General features: G+C 37.6%; 1 protein-coding gene across 4 annotated transcripts in view; it reads right to left on the bottom strand.

Annotated features, from left to right (window-relative positions):
- Positions 1-2,040: 2,040 nt before the first annotated feature.
- ZBBX (zinc finger B-box domain containing) overlaps positions 2,041-13,662 on the bottom strand; it is a 170,223-nt gene continuing 158,601 nt past the window's right edge. For 3 of the 4 annotated variants that reach the window (XM_049867303.1, XM_049867306.1, XM_049867304.1), the window contains 2 exons: positions 4,373-4,511; positions 2,041-2,183 (listed from right to left, as the gene is read on the bottom strand). In XM_049867303.1, coding sequence (XP_049723260.1) covers positions 2,057-2,183; positions 4,373-4,511 — 266 coding nt within the window. In that variant the 3' untranslated portion in view covers positions 2,041-2,056. The remainder of the gene's footprint in view (positions 2,184-4,372; positions 4,512-13,662) is intronic. The other variant, XM_049867305.1, reaches the window with a different exon arrangement.

The raw sequence follows: 13,662 nt of genomic DNA, 5'->3' as shown, positions 1-13,662 counted from the left end.
GGTTCCTCTGGAATATCCGTAGCTCTCTCAATTCCACAGTCAGAACTAGGTGCAGGCCGTTAACAGGGATTTTACACTTAAGCTTCAAAATGAAAGAACACATTGAAGCTGCTTCGGGCAAAGGCTCTAATCTTACTTAGTTTTTATTTTCTCATTAGACTAATGGCAGTGGAATTAAGGAACTTTTCTGAATACGTGGTTATGGGAAGCAAATAAAGGCAGAAGGGGGCCTGCTCTACAATTCACAGAGGCCCCTCACGTTTAATTTCAAGGTCACATTGGAAATTCAGTGACAAAGTCAGTGACACCTAGTGGCATATTTTGGCAAAAAATATACTGATGGCAATTGTCAGATTAATTTTCATTTCAAAATTCTTATACTGTAAAGGGTAATGACATCTTACAAACTCTTTTTCTGAGCTAGTCCATAAAAGACTGAAGCTATGGCTGAGTAAATGTAGGAATAATAGGGGTCCACTCCTTTCCTAGCAGGGATAGGACAACACTTTCTTACACTTTGAGAAAAATCCAGGAGTTTTATAAATTGCACTCACAGGAACCATTAGCTTCATCAGAATGGAAAAGGAAGACACCTTAGAGCAAATGAGGGCAGAAAGAGTCAAGAACCTTTAAGGCTGATTAGATGTTTTGAAAGGAAAAAATAACATCTTTTCCTACTTTAACAGATGTGCAGTCAATCCCCCACTTAACTCCCATTTAACTATAGGTACTAAAATTCAGAGAGCTAGCAGCCTCAGGACAAGAGGCCAGGAGAGCTTTTGACACAAATGGTGAAGATTAAAGGGTGGCTTATCTTTTTTTTTTTTTATCACTGTCTCTTTATGGAATTGTGGTAGAGGAAGTCCTAAGGGGACAGTAAAAATGACTTAGGAGTCACTCTCTTTTTAAGATGTTTATTTCTTTTGAAATACTTTATTCTGAAAGTGATTCGCTTTGCTGATTGCTTAATCAGTTTAAATAAACAACATTTATATATTAAAAGACATAGAAATGCCGTAGGTCTCATCATCGTCATTTCCTAGCCTGTCAGGTGACGATGCGTGTAAATGTCAGTATACTGTATTGGTGACATGGAAAAAGTATCAAAGATAAATTTACACTAAACAACCATCAGTTTCGTACAAGGAATTACAACCCAGAATCACAGAGAATAGAAGACAAAAGAGTCGAGGCATGGCTATGTAGTGGTGAGGGCAGAGCCAACCTGCAAGGACATCTCTTTGAGAAGTCAACGAACAACAAAAAAGAGAAAAGGTCCTAAAATGTCACAAAGTGACAACTATAAAACTATTCTCCCCATGTCTTGTCCTGCTCTTAAGCTCTTGAATTATAAGATCATGGAAACCTGACACACGCACCAACCTCAGCACACACACCCTACCAGTACATTATCACCACTGCTACCCAAGACTGGCAAAACACTCCATCTGCATTAATTATTTCCTTTAAGTATCACAATAATCCTTCAAACTGACCTCTCCAAAATAAGCTGTTTGGGCATCTTTTCTATGTTACCAGAACAGAGAATGACAAGTATAATGCCCATTTTTACTTCAGTTTTTTTTTTTTTTTCTTCTAGCAGTAACTTTTGAAGCTACCAGAACTGCTATAAACCTCAGAAACACACAAACAACAACAACACAAACTCCCTGTAATTACCAAAGTAAAAACTGGGTTCCAGGTTCAAATGATGATACGAACAAGTGTGACTTGGCAGTCAAATGTAAGTTCTTGTTGATGACATCATTATTTAAAACATTATTTAACAATCAAACATTACTTAAAATGTAATCACATTCTTCATAGGTTCTATAGACATAATTACAACCATCAATTCTTACAGTTCACCAAATTTTACTAATATGATCTGTAATATAGATTTGTGCTTGACATATATCATTTGAAAAAAAAGCTTTTAAGCTCATAATTTTGCTAACTTTTATTAGTCTGTAAGCTTTGAAATATCAGAGACATTAATAATCAAAATCTCCAGCACCTAGACAGGTACAAATGGAAAAGAATGAACAAATGATGATTAAGTATTATTTGACCATGGTAGTGTGATGACATGTTGCTTGTCAAGAAAATCCTCTTCATCCTCATCTGTACTGCTCTCTGAAAACGTCAGCCAGGATGGAATTTCCGTATCTTTCCCAGAAGAACTGGAAATACATTAAAAGATCAATACACAATATACAGAACCAAGTTTCGACTCTTCATTTATCTTTTGATCAATAGGACATTCATTGAAGTCACTGGAGGCAGGCAGATGCAAGGGGGCTGTGTCAGACTGGGGCCATAATTTTCAGTGTGCCTCATACCTCCTTTTAATGAAAAATTCTCATGTTCTTACTCTCCCCCAAGAAATAAAGCCACAGTGGGACCAAGGAGAAGATTTTTATGGTCTCTAGTTGTATCTTTCATTGGTGATTCAGAAGATACTTCAGAAACTTGCAAAGCCTCAGGGTCATCATCAAGAACACTCATCATTGCTTTGGCTGGTTAATAGAATCCCAATGAATAGATTGCCAGATAAATCTCCTCTTTTGTGTACAGTAAATTAGGACTATGTGGATAGCCAGTCAAGACATGCCAAAGCCAAAATTAATGACAGCAGTTATAGTTATTTTATTTTGTTGCTTTTTTTCTTACTTTGGGGGGTCAGGATAGGTGGAAACTCTAGCATGTAGATGTCTGAGGTTTGGGAAGACGAGTGGGGGGGCAGAGAGGAGCCCATATCGTTCAGATTTTTTGGTTCTAAATTATCTAGATTTTCTGCCCATGTATGCCCCTAAATTATATAAAATAGTTCACCCTGTGCTGGAGAAAACTGTTGTTTGGATTGTGTTTTATGCACAACAAAGCCTAAACCAGCAGTTCTAAACTCTGGTCTGTGGACCAGTTCAAGTCTAAGTGTGGTAAAGTTTTTACTGGTCCAAAAAGAGAAGACAAAATAATAACATGGTGGTGATTTTTTCACGGCATTTGTAATGTTAAAGGGTTGTGTTTTATTCTGTATGTTCTTCTGAAGTTTTTAGTGTTAAATGTATTTTCTTCTACAAAACGATGGTGAAAGTAAGTGGTAGGTTTAGTTTTTTTAAGGACACTTTTAGGAAAAAACAATTGGCAACTTTATATTGGCCCCTTGGTTTGTTTTTTTTTTTTTTTTTTTTTGGTTTTTGGTTTGTTTTGTTTTTTATTTAAGTGGAGTTATAAATGCAAAAATCCAAGAATTAAGTCTAAATGATTTTCTCCTTCAGAAAGACAGTAACAAATTTGCTTTTACTGCAATATGAGACTTCGAAGCAATAAAAGGGATTCACAATTCAAGGGATTTTTACTTTGACATTTAATCTTATCTTTCTAGAAGGAGCCCTCTTCCTTTCTAAGGAAGTTTGGTTGTCAATACTAAACAAAAACAATAGACTACTTTTCTGAAGCATTTTGTGGTATAACTTATATACCTCATAAACTGGTCACTGAGGAAGTGATACAAATTAAAATATGCTGTTATTAACAATCTAGACTCAATTTCAAGAAAGAAACTTTTTAGTATTCTGTTTTAAACTGCATTCACATTGGGTATAATTCTATTAATGAAAAGCATTGAAATTTATTAGGTTAATTAATTCAAGTAATGCAATCATCTTTCATTATGAGAAGAAATGAGGAAGGATTATTCAATTGCAAATGTCTTTTCACTTTTCTGATATGCATTATACAGCAGCACTATCTCTTCAAGTTAAAGTAGCAACTTCATAAACCTTTTACTTAATGCTGCTTAGAGGTAAGAAAAGAAATCAAACATTTTACAAAGAATGGTCACATAAAGTACACACTTTAGGACAATTTTTTCTTTACATAGCCTTATGGATTGAACTGTGTCCCCCAAAACATTGTAAATCCTAACCTCTATGCCTGTGGTTATAATCCCATTTGAGAATGGTTATCTTTGTTATGTTAATGAGATAAGGTTAGCATAGGGTGTATCTTGAGTCAATCTTTTTTGAGATATAAAAGATACTAAACAATCAAGCTAAGAAGCTGAGGTGGCAGAAGACACATGCCAAGCCACATGAAGATCACCCAGGAGCAGAACCTCAAAGAGACAAGGCCCTTCCTCCAGAGCCCACAGAGACAGAAAGCCTTCCCCTATAGCTTGCACTCTGAATTCGGACTTCCAGCCTCCTAAACTGTAAGAAAATAAATTTGTTTGTTAAAGCCACCCACTTGTGGTATTTCTGTTATAGCAGCACTAGATAACTAAGACATATAGTAAGGGTAACTAGATGTGCTTGTCAAAAATTTTACTCTGTGCTAGTTTTAGCCTATGCAGCCAGACTTAACCTACCTCTGTTCTTCAACTCCACAGGGGTCCCCTGAGCATGAGGTCTTAAAAAAATCCACGGTAATCTCGCTTGTATTCTGCGAATGGCTGTTGAAGGCTGGTAACCCTTCTGAGGTTAGGCTGTAAAATTTTTCTGAAGGACCTGAAATATTTTATTTCATGCATTGTCAACACATAAATTCAATAAACAAATGCACAGCATATGGTGCTGGAACTTTACCCCGAATAAGCTAGAGGCAGTGCAAAGAGTGTCAGTACAGACTTTTAACTGTCTCTCAATTTTCTGTGCTGCTGTTTGTGGGGTGAGCAGAGGGTAAGGTAAGTTTGATCTGAAATGGCAAATTTGGGCCTAGGTACCAAGTCACCTTAATCATATTGATTTTTGAATATATACTTTAAAAATGTATCAAATGTCCTGAGATCACCAAATTTCAAAGAAAACAAGTGATCCTTTTTAAAATTAGAATATTATGCAACTCCTCAACTTGCCTGCATGTTAAACATCTCGTTATTTCTTTTTTTCTCTAGAAATAAAAGCTTTACCCGCACACAGTCTGAGGCAAAAGGTTACCTTCGGCAAAGCTGTCCTTCCTTTCTTTGCTTCCTTGCTTTAGTTTGCATAGATAATAACCATTTGTGTTTGAAAGGGGAGAAGTCTTAAATCTCCCTTTCATGAAGCTGGCCTATGATTCAGACTACAAAAAAAACAAAAACCAAACCCACTGCCGTTGAGTGGATTCCGACTCATAGCGACCCTACAGGACAGAGTAGGACTGCCCCATAGAGTTTCCAAGGAGTGCCTGGTGGATTCAAACTGTCGACCTCTTGGGTAGCAGCCGTAGCACTTAACCACTACACCACCAGGGTTTTCAACTAGGTAAGGACATAGAAATAAATATCATTACTGCATTAGAAATGCTGTAATGTGTTCTTTGTCGTTGATGAAGTTGTAAGAGCCATCCACAGTATTCATATGAAATTCTCATGAAATTGTCAAGTAAACATCCGCCTGGTCAGAGGACTAAACACTAAACTACATATAGTCTACATTTGACTGAACAGACTTTTTTGTGGGAAGGTGGGTGGTTAGTATCAGCTTGAAGTTTTTGAGCAAGCAGAGATTCCTCTACTGAAAGTAACTTAGACTGTTCCAGCTGAAATACAGACCTCAATACACCTTAGAGCTAGCAATGGCCTTAAAATTGTGTAACACAATGACTTTCAAATTATGATAAATGGATGAATTAAGGGGTACAAGTAGTCAATGGGCTCAGCTACTACCTGGAAGGTTGGAGGTTCAAGTCCACTTTGAGTTCCCTCAGAAGAAAGGCCTGGTGACTATTTTGGAAGAATCAGTCATTAAAAGAGCACAGTTCTACTTTGACACACATGGGGTCACCATGAGTCAGAATTGACTCTATGGGAACTGGTTTTAGGGATGAGGTTCCAGCTCCTACTGTCCCCAAAGCAATCAGGACAGCTTTACTTAATCTAGTTTAAATATTGGGGGTCTATTTAAGATTAATTAAAAAAAATAAACTTCTCAGTCCAAATTTTTTAAGCCATCTGACTACACCTTCTCACTTATTAACTAACTTATTATCTGACATTTCACATTTACGATAATAGCATAAAATCTACTATCTGACTCTTTTGCACATTAAATACATATATCTGGCAGTAGTGAACGCTGATGTGCGAGGCGAGAATAATGCTGATTTTGATGGTTAAGGTTATGTGTCAACTCGGCTAGGCCATGATTCTCAGTGGTTTGGCAGTTACATAATGATGTAATTTGGCACTTACATAATGATGTAATTGGCAGTGATGTGCTGATATAAAAACCCAAAACCCAGTTCTATTTTGTGATCTGATGTGGTCATCTTCCATTTTCACCTAACACTGATTTTGCATAACGACCTGGTCTTTGGAATCTAACCATATTGATAAGTGAGGAGTGGGTGTGCTTCTTGTTAGAGATAGGAAACTAAGGCCCCACAGAGAACTGAAAACCTGTCTAAAGTCACACAGCCACATGATAGGAGAGCTAGAACTAGACCTAAGTTTTTTTAGTTTGCCTGTATTGTAAATTGTTCTATTCAAGAATCTAATTCTCTAATCTTAGGCTACCATTTCTTGTCCTATTTTTTCATGAGATGAAGGAAGACAGGTATCCAAAGTACACTTATGTGCCCCAGTGATAGGGAATGCTGCTCATGGGAAAGCAGATAAATTTCAGAACTTGGAATTGGTGGAATTACAGTATTACAACCCCATAGTCATTCTTAGATTTAAAAAATACCACCAGGAGAGGTAGTCAAACTGAATTCTAACTGTACCAGAATAGAGCTAATTGAGATAGTAGAACTAGAATGAGCCTATATTTGTAGAATTAATCATCCATTCTAAAACACATATTTCAGAATGTCCTGTGAAGTTAACAGAAGCAAATGTGACATCATTCGATTTTAGGTAAAGGAAAAACAAAAAACAGAGAAAAATAAAACTGCTTACAAAAACATTATTGTAAGTTAGCGTTGAACCTAAAAGGTCAATTGAACAGAAACCCAAATCGCCTGATTTTTGTGCTACAAGGTCAGGTAAGATTGAATTGGCATTTTTATTGAAAATTTTACTTTATAACTGTCAAAACAGATGATTGTTGTGCAATGGATTGTAGGTAAGACGATTCTCTACCAGGAGTGAAAAGTACATGCTCTCTGATCGTGGAGGTATCTCTTAAATGCAATAATAAACAAGGAAAAGGAGAAAAAACTCATTAAACATACAGTACTAACGTGTATTTCTAAAATTCAAGCCATTTAAAACACATGCATAAAACTGTATTCCACAGGGAATAAACATTTGTATGAATACTGTTGTTGTTAATGTTGAGTAGATTTCGACTCATGGTGACTCCATGTGTGAAGAGTAGACTGTTCCATACGGTTTTCAAAATTGTGACCTTAGGAAGCAGATTACCGTGCCTGTCTCCGAGGTACCCGAGTGAGTCTGTACCTCCAGTCTTGCTATTAGTGGGCCATTAACCATTTGTGCCACCCAGGGACCTCCATTTGAATAATAGGAAGGAAGAAAAGGAAAAAGGAACAAAGAAACCTGTAAAAGCTTCAGAGAATGGAAACAAAGCAGACGGTATTCTACAATAAGAAGCAAGGAAAAAAAATTCTAAAGGACAATTTTTTATTTTTTATCTACCATAGCTACATATTTACATGGCAAATGTTTAGGAGGCTTTGACAAACAGATCACTCGCCCTGGAGTCTATGAGCCCCATTCCCAGCCCATTCTGCCTCCTTGTTTTCCTCGTCTCATTTCTCTTCCCCTGTTCCAGTCTGTTTTACCTTGTTTATCCCTCCTTTTCTCATTCACTCCATGCATTCTTCCCCTTACCTTCACTCTGCCCACACTTTCTCCCTCTTAAATGGTGACAGTATTGGCTGGAAGATTTTCAAATTATTTAAGCAGCATTGTGATATGGTGGCAAGACAAAGGAGCACGGAGGCAAATGTGGCTGGGTTTACGCCTCAGCTCTGTTGTGTGCACAGGAATGACCATGAGACAGGTACCACATTGCCATAGGCTCAAGTACTGTATCCAAAAAGTGGAGATTAAGACTGGCACCTGCTCTACCTACCTCACAGAGTAGCTATTCAGATCAAATGAGGTAGCATTACATATAAAAACAACGAAGAATTATTATTACTGATGGAATGATTTCATATTCCTTATATCAGATGGCTTTTTAATATGTTGCCTTGCCCTTCACTTATTTGTAGCCTGCATTTTTTTTTTTTCCCCCTGCAACTCAAAAGAGCCCTAAAGCAAAAAGAGTGCCATTCCAGCCCACTGTAGCCTGGCTGTCTTTACAAGGGTTATTCAGTTAATTTGCTCACTATACATCCCAGTTAGAATAGTCTTTTCACAGTTTACATTACTTGATGGTCAACCTGTGAACAGAGGATCTGATTATTCAGGAAGCCACTGCCTCACTGTTTTACTTCACAGACAGTCTGACTACATCTGCTAGCATTAGGTAGAATTTTATTCTTTTTTTTGTTCAGGAAAAAGTACCCTCTTCAGTTACTTGGTCTAGTTAACTCCCTGGGGGCTTATATGGAGCCCTGGTGGCGCAGTGATAAAGGGCTTGGCTGCTAGTCAAAAGGTCGGCTGTTCAAAACCACCAGCCATTCCACGGGAGAAAGATGTGGCTATCTGCTCTGTAAATATTACAGCCTTGAAAACCCTATGGGGCAGTTCTACTCTGTCGTATAGGATCACTATGAGTAGGAATCAGCTAGAAGGCAACAGGTTTTAGGCTCTGTTAAGTGTGTGTGAATAAAGGGAGAGAGAGATTTTCATAAATGTAATATTTCATATAAGTAACATCATAAAATCATCAATTTTATGAGAACGATCCTATTAATATACTCATGTTTCTTATATATAATCTGATGCAAAGAGGGATGAGGAAAATAATTTGCCCAAGGTGACGGACTAGTAAATCCACCTGACCACTGAGCCTGGGCTCTCAACCATCTCGTTCTGCTCCCTCCTCATTCCGGATTGAGCAGGAAGTTGTATCTGCAAATTTCACTCCCTGCCCACCCCTGCCCCCCGCCCCCCAGCTCCTTCCTGCTGTCTAAATCAAAGGAGAAACAGGGACAGCTTGACTTAATATAGTTATTTTCTGTCCTTTCTTCCCCCAGCTCCTTGGCACAGCTGTTTCCAATAGAACTGAGAAAAAGGAAATTTTTTTTTTTTTAGAGCTAACTGAAAACAAGTCAGAAGGGTAGCTACTCACAAAAAAGCAGCTTTCACAGGAAAGTGAACACATTTACATTTGTATAAGAGTCTCCAGTGTGTGACTGTGCCTGTGTGAGGCCAAACCCCCGAGGAGTTTTTCCTGACTGCAGTGTGAGTAGTGAAATATGGGTGGAATGTTTCTGCCCATTGATGCTAAACAGACTAAAAATGTCCTATGCAGAATTAGTGAATTTTCTGGAATTGTATCTGATTTCACCATAGCATCTGTCACCTCACTGACTGTCAGGTAAGTCCTTCCAAAAGCTGTGCACTCATCTAAAGCCAACCTATCTAAACAGAAAGAAAGCCATTCCTGGGTCAAGCAGATGGAAGTGGCTATGTACTGCAGCTGGGCCATCAGAAAAGACCTTGCAGTTCACAGGCTACGCAGTGCATGCTTACTTTCATATATGACATGCTTTGTGTTCATGTTAAAATACTGATATCAGCATATGAAAAAGCGAGTGACATGGGAAAAAAGTGAAGCATATACAAACACAAAGTGATAAAAAAAATGGAAAATTTGGAGCGGAAAAAAGACCACTGCTTTGTAAACTACCATATTTTATTTGAAAACAATGGAAATTATCAATTTATCAAAAAAGAAACTCTCATTTTCTGATTAAAAAAAATGGTTCTGCTTTTGGAGTCCATGAGTGGTACAAATGAACAAGCGCTTGTCTACTAACCATAAGGATAGCAGTTCAAATCCACCCAGCAGCACTGCACAAGAAAGAACTGGCAACCTACTTCCTTAAGGTTGTTGTTATTGTTCAGTGTCATCGAGTTGATTCTGACTCATAGCAACCCACCGTGACAGAGTAGAACTGCCCCATAGGGTTTCCTAGGCTGTAATCTTTATGGATGCAGATTGCCAGGTCTTTTTCCCATAGAGCCACTGGGTGGGTTTGAACCACCAAACTTTTGGTTAGCAGCCAAGTGCTTAACTGTTGGGCAACCAAGGCTTCTTTCCGTAAGTTTACAGCCACTGAAAGCCCTATGGAGCAGAGTTCTACTCTGCAACACATGGGGTCATCATGAGTCAGAATCAACTTGACTGCAACAGGCTTGGTTTTTTGGGTTTTTTACTAATGGAAAGGTTGGTGGTTCAAATCTACCCCAAGGCACTTTAGAAGAAAGGTCTGGCAATCTACTTCCAAAAGATCACAGTGATTGAAAACCCTATGGAGTGCAGTTCTACTGTGACACACATGAGGTCACCAAGAGTTGGAACTGACTCTTTGGAAACTGGCTTGGTGTGATTTTGGCTATCCTTTTAGATCCAGTTCAGACCTGGCATACTTCATGTTAGTATTGTCTTTTAATGTATAATTATCTTCAAAGAGACTTATGACTGTTAGTAATTCAGAATGATGGCTCACTACTCCCCTAGCTCCTGATAAAAATAAAATTAAAATGACAATTGGAACTAAAGTGGAACTAAAACAAAAGAAGAAATACAAGAAAGAGACATAATAAACGTTGAAAAGGGGCAAACAAATAAACACAAGACTCATTCAGATGTGGCTGGGTATTACTTGTGTACATCCAAAAACTCAAAACCAAACCTGTTGCCATTGAGTTGATTCTCACTCATAGTGACCATATAGTGACCCTATCCATCCCCCCACAAAATACACACACATACACCAGACTAGAAATAGAAAAGGTAAAGAAAAAAAAAAAAAATACTGAGATGTCTCACTAACACCACCCCTATTTGGAGAAAAGCAAGGGGAAAATACCTACCACAAGACAAAGGAGGACAGAAAATTGCAAATCTCCAGGTGTCCCTAAAGGGACAAAACACACTTGAAATCAAATCAAATAAAGTTTGGCATTTAATAAAATCTAGTAAAAGACAAAAAAGCTCATATCTTCTAAATGAGCTGACTGTACTCCCAACTCCTTCATCTTCCCCTCCCCATCCCTCTGAGCCTGGTGTACAGAAATCCATCCAATACCCAACCCACAAATAGAACCTCCAAAGAATAGACTATCAGATCTCAGTAAAGTCTCACTACCTCAAAAAAGACAGAACATATAAGCAAAGCCACCCACAACAAACATGACCAAATAAGATACAAAGAAATTACACAGCAACTAGTTATACAAAAAACTATATTCAAGAATCCGTAGCATGGCAAAGAACAACTATATAAAAGACCAACCTGGTAGAAAAGATAGATCAGGACCACAGGAAATTTGCCCACAAGGCCTTTGAGTACTAAAGAAATAATAAAAACAAACTTCTCAAAAAGTGTAAAAATTAATCTTACAGATAAAATACAAAATGTCAAAAATCAAAAGGGAGATGACAAAACTAAGGGAAAAAATTAAATGGACACCTGTTCCTGGACTGGATCCTAGATCAGAAAAAAAAAATCTGTAACGGTCATTATTGGGACAATTGAAGAAAATTAATTATGGGCAGTGGATTAGATGATCGTATTCTATCAACATTAAATTTCCTGATTTTGATCATTTTACTGTGGTCATGTAGGAGAATGTCCTTGTTCTTGGGAAACACACCAAAAATTTACTATTTGTTGGTAAAGGAACGTGATGTTTCTAACATGTTCTCAAATGGTTCAGAAGAAAACAAAAAACATTGTGTATATGGAGAAACAGAAAGAGAGAATGAAGAGAGAAGAAATGAAAAGCAAAGGAGGCAAAAGATAAGTGGTAAACTTAATAAAGGGTATACAGGAGTTCCTTACAGTACTGTTGCAAATTTTTTGTTAAGTTTGAAACTATATCAAAATAAAAAATTACCAAAAAAAAAAAAAGGCCAAAGCAACACTAAGTAAATATATTGTACAAAGAAGAGCCAACTTATAGAAAATAGTTTCTCAGCAAGAGAAAGTCAAATGGAACAGAAAAGCAATTCAAAGATACAATAGCAGAAATTTCTCTGGAAAGAAGAAAGAACTTTGTGGACAGGAAGAGAACCCTGTTTTAGAAATTGATGAATTATTGACACTGAAACACAATCCTGGTCAAGTTACTGAATGTCAAGAATTAAGAAAAAAATTCTTCAAGCACTCAGTCAGGAAAAAGGGTGACACATAAAAATCATGGTGGCCTTTAGACTACTTAGAAACCCTGGTGGTGTAGAGGTTAAGAGCTATGGCTGGTAACCAAACTGTCTAATCACCAGACGCTCCTTGGACACCCTGTGGGGCAGTTCTGCTCTGTCCCATAGAGTCATATGAGTTGGAATCAACTCGATAGCAATGGGGTTTTTTTTTTTTTTTTGGTTTAGACTACCTCACAGCAGAATGAAAAACCAGAAAAAAAATAAATCATATGCACAAAGTTCAAGAGAAAAGAAGTCTAAGAATACTACATTACTCTCGGTCAATTTGCCATTCAAATATAAAGGTAACACACATTCTCAAACATGAAAGAACTCAGGTAATAGAGCTACAATGAACCTTGACCAAAAAATAGGCACTATCGAGTCGATTCCAACCCATCACGACACCTTGTGTTACAAAAATAGAACTGTGACCTCTCAGAATCAGACTGCCAGACCCTAATTCTGAGGCTCCTCTGAGTGGGTTCAAACTGCCAACCTTTCATTTAGGAGCTGAGTGCTTAATCATTTGCGCCACCCAGGGCCTCCATGAGCCTTTCCACCCATTGCCATCAAGTGGATTCCGACCCATAGCAACCCTATAGGACAGAGTAGAACTGCCCCATAGGGTTTCCAAAGCTGTAAACCTTTACAGAAGCAGACTGCCGTATCCTTCTCCCAAGGAGTAGCTGGTAGGTTCAAACCGCCAACCTTTCAGTTAGCAGCTGAGCACTTAACCACTGTGCCGCTAAGGCTCCTTCCATGAGCCTTACCTGGGGGAAAAAGAACCAGTTGACAATTTAATTCATTCAAACAAAAGTTAAACTGAAAAACTGTCATAAAGAGCTAACTAGCACCATATTCAGGGTCAGAAGATCGTGGAAATGTCTACCAAGTGCAGAGGGAAAGAACTTGTGACCCACTAAATAAATCTAGATAGCACACCAATAAAACATAAAGACAAAAGACAGTCTCAAGAATGCCATAATCAAATCTTCTAGAAAAGAATCAAAATAAAGGCTCAAGATTGGGAAGTTATAATAAATGCACTGGTATTGAGTGTTTCATCCATGCAAATTCTCAGTAAAAGAAAGAAAATAAAAGGGAACCTTGACAAAATAAAAATAATTACAACAATACTGTCTAGCATTATATGTGGTTAAAAAATATTAATTAACCAACAAATAAGTCCTCATCTTTTTTTATAGGGGATTTATTCATTACTGTCTGAAATGACAACATGTAGTTAAAAATGACCTCAACTCCTTCCTATTTCTTTTGACCTCTTAACTTTTAAAGTGACCTTTTAAAAATTTTCAGTTTGGACTATAAGAATTGCCAATATTTCACTGTTTGGGGTCCACAAAAAAAGTGATTTCACATGGTTCAA

The sequence above is a fragment of the Elephas maximus genome, chromosome 23 (assembly GCF_024166365.1).
Source record: "Elephas maximus indicus isolate mEleMax1 chromosome 23, mEleMax1 primary haplotype, whole genome shotgun sequence".
Classification (NCBI taxonomy): Eukaryota; Metazoa; Chordata; class Mammalia; order Proboscidea; family Elephantidae; genus Elephas; species Elephas maximus.
Note: the sequence above shows the minus strand (reverse complement) of the source record. Positions and strands in the feature narration are given on the sequence as shown.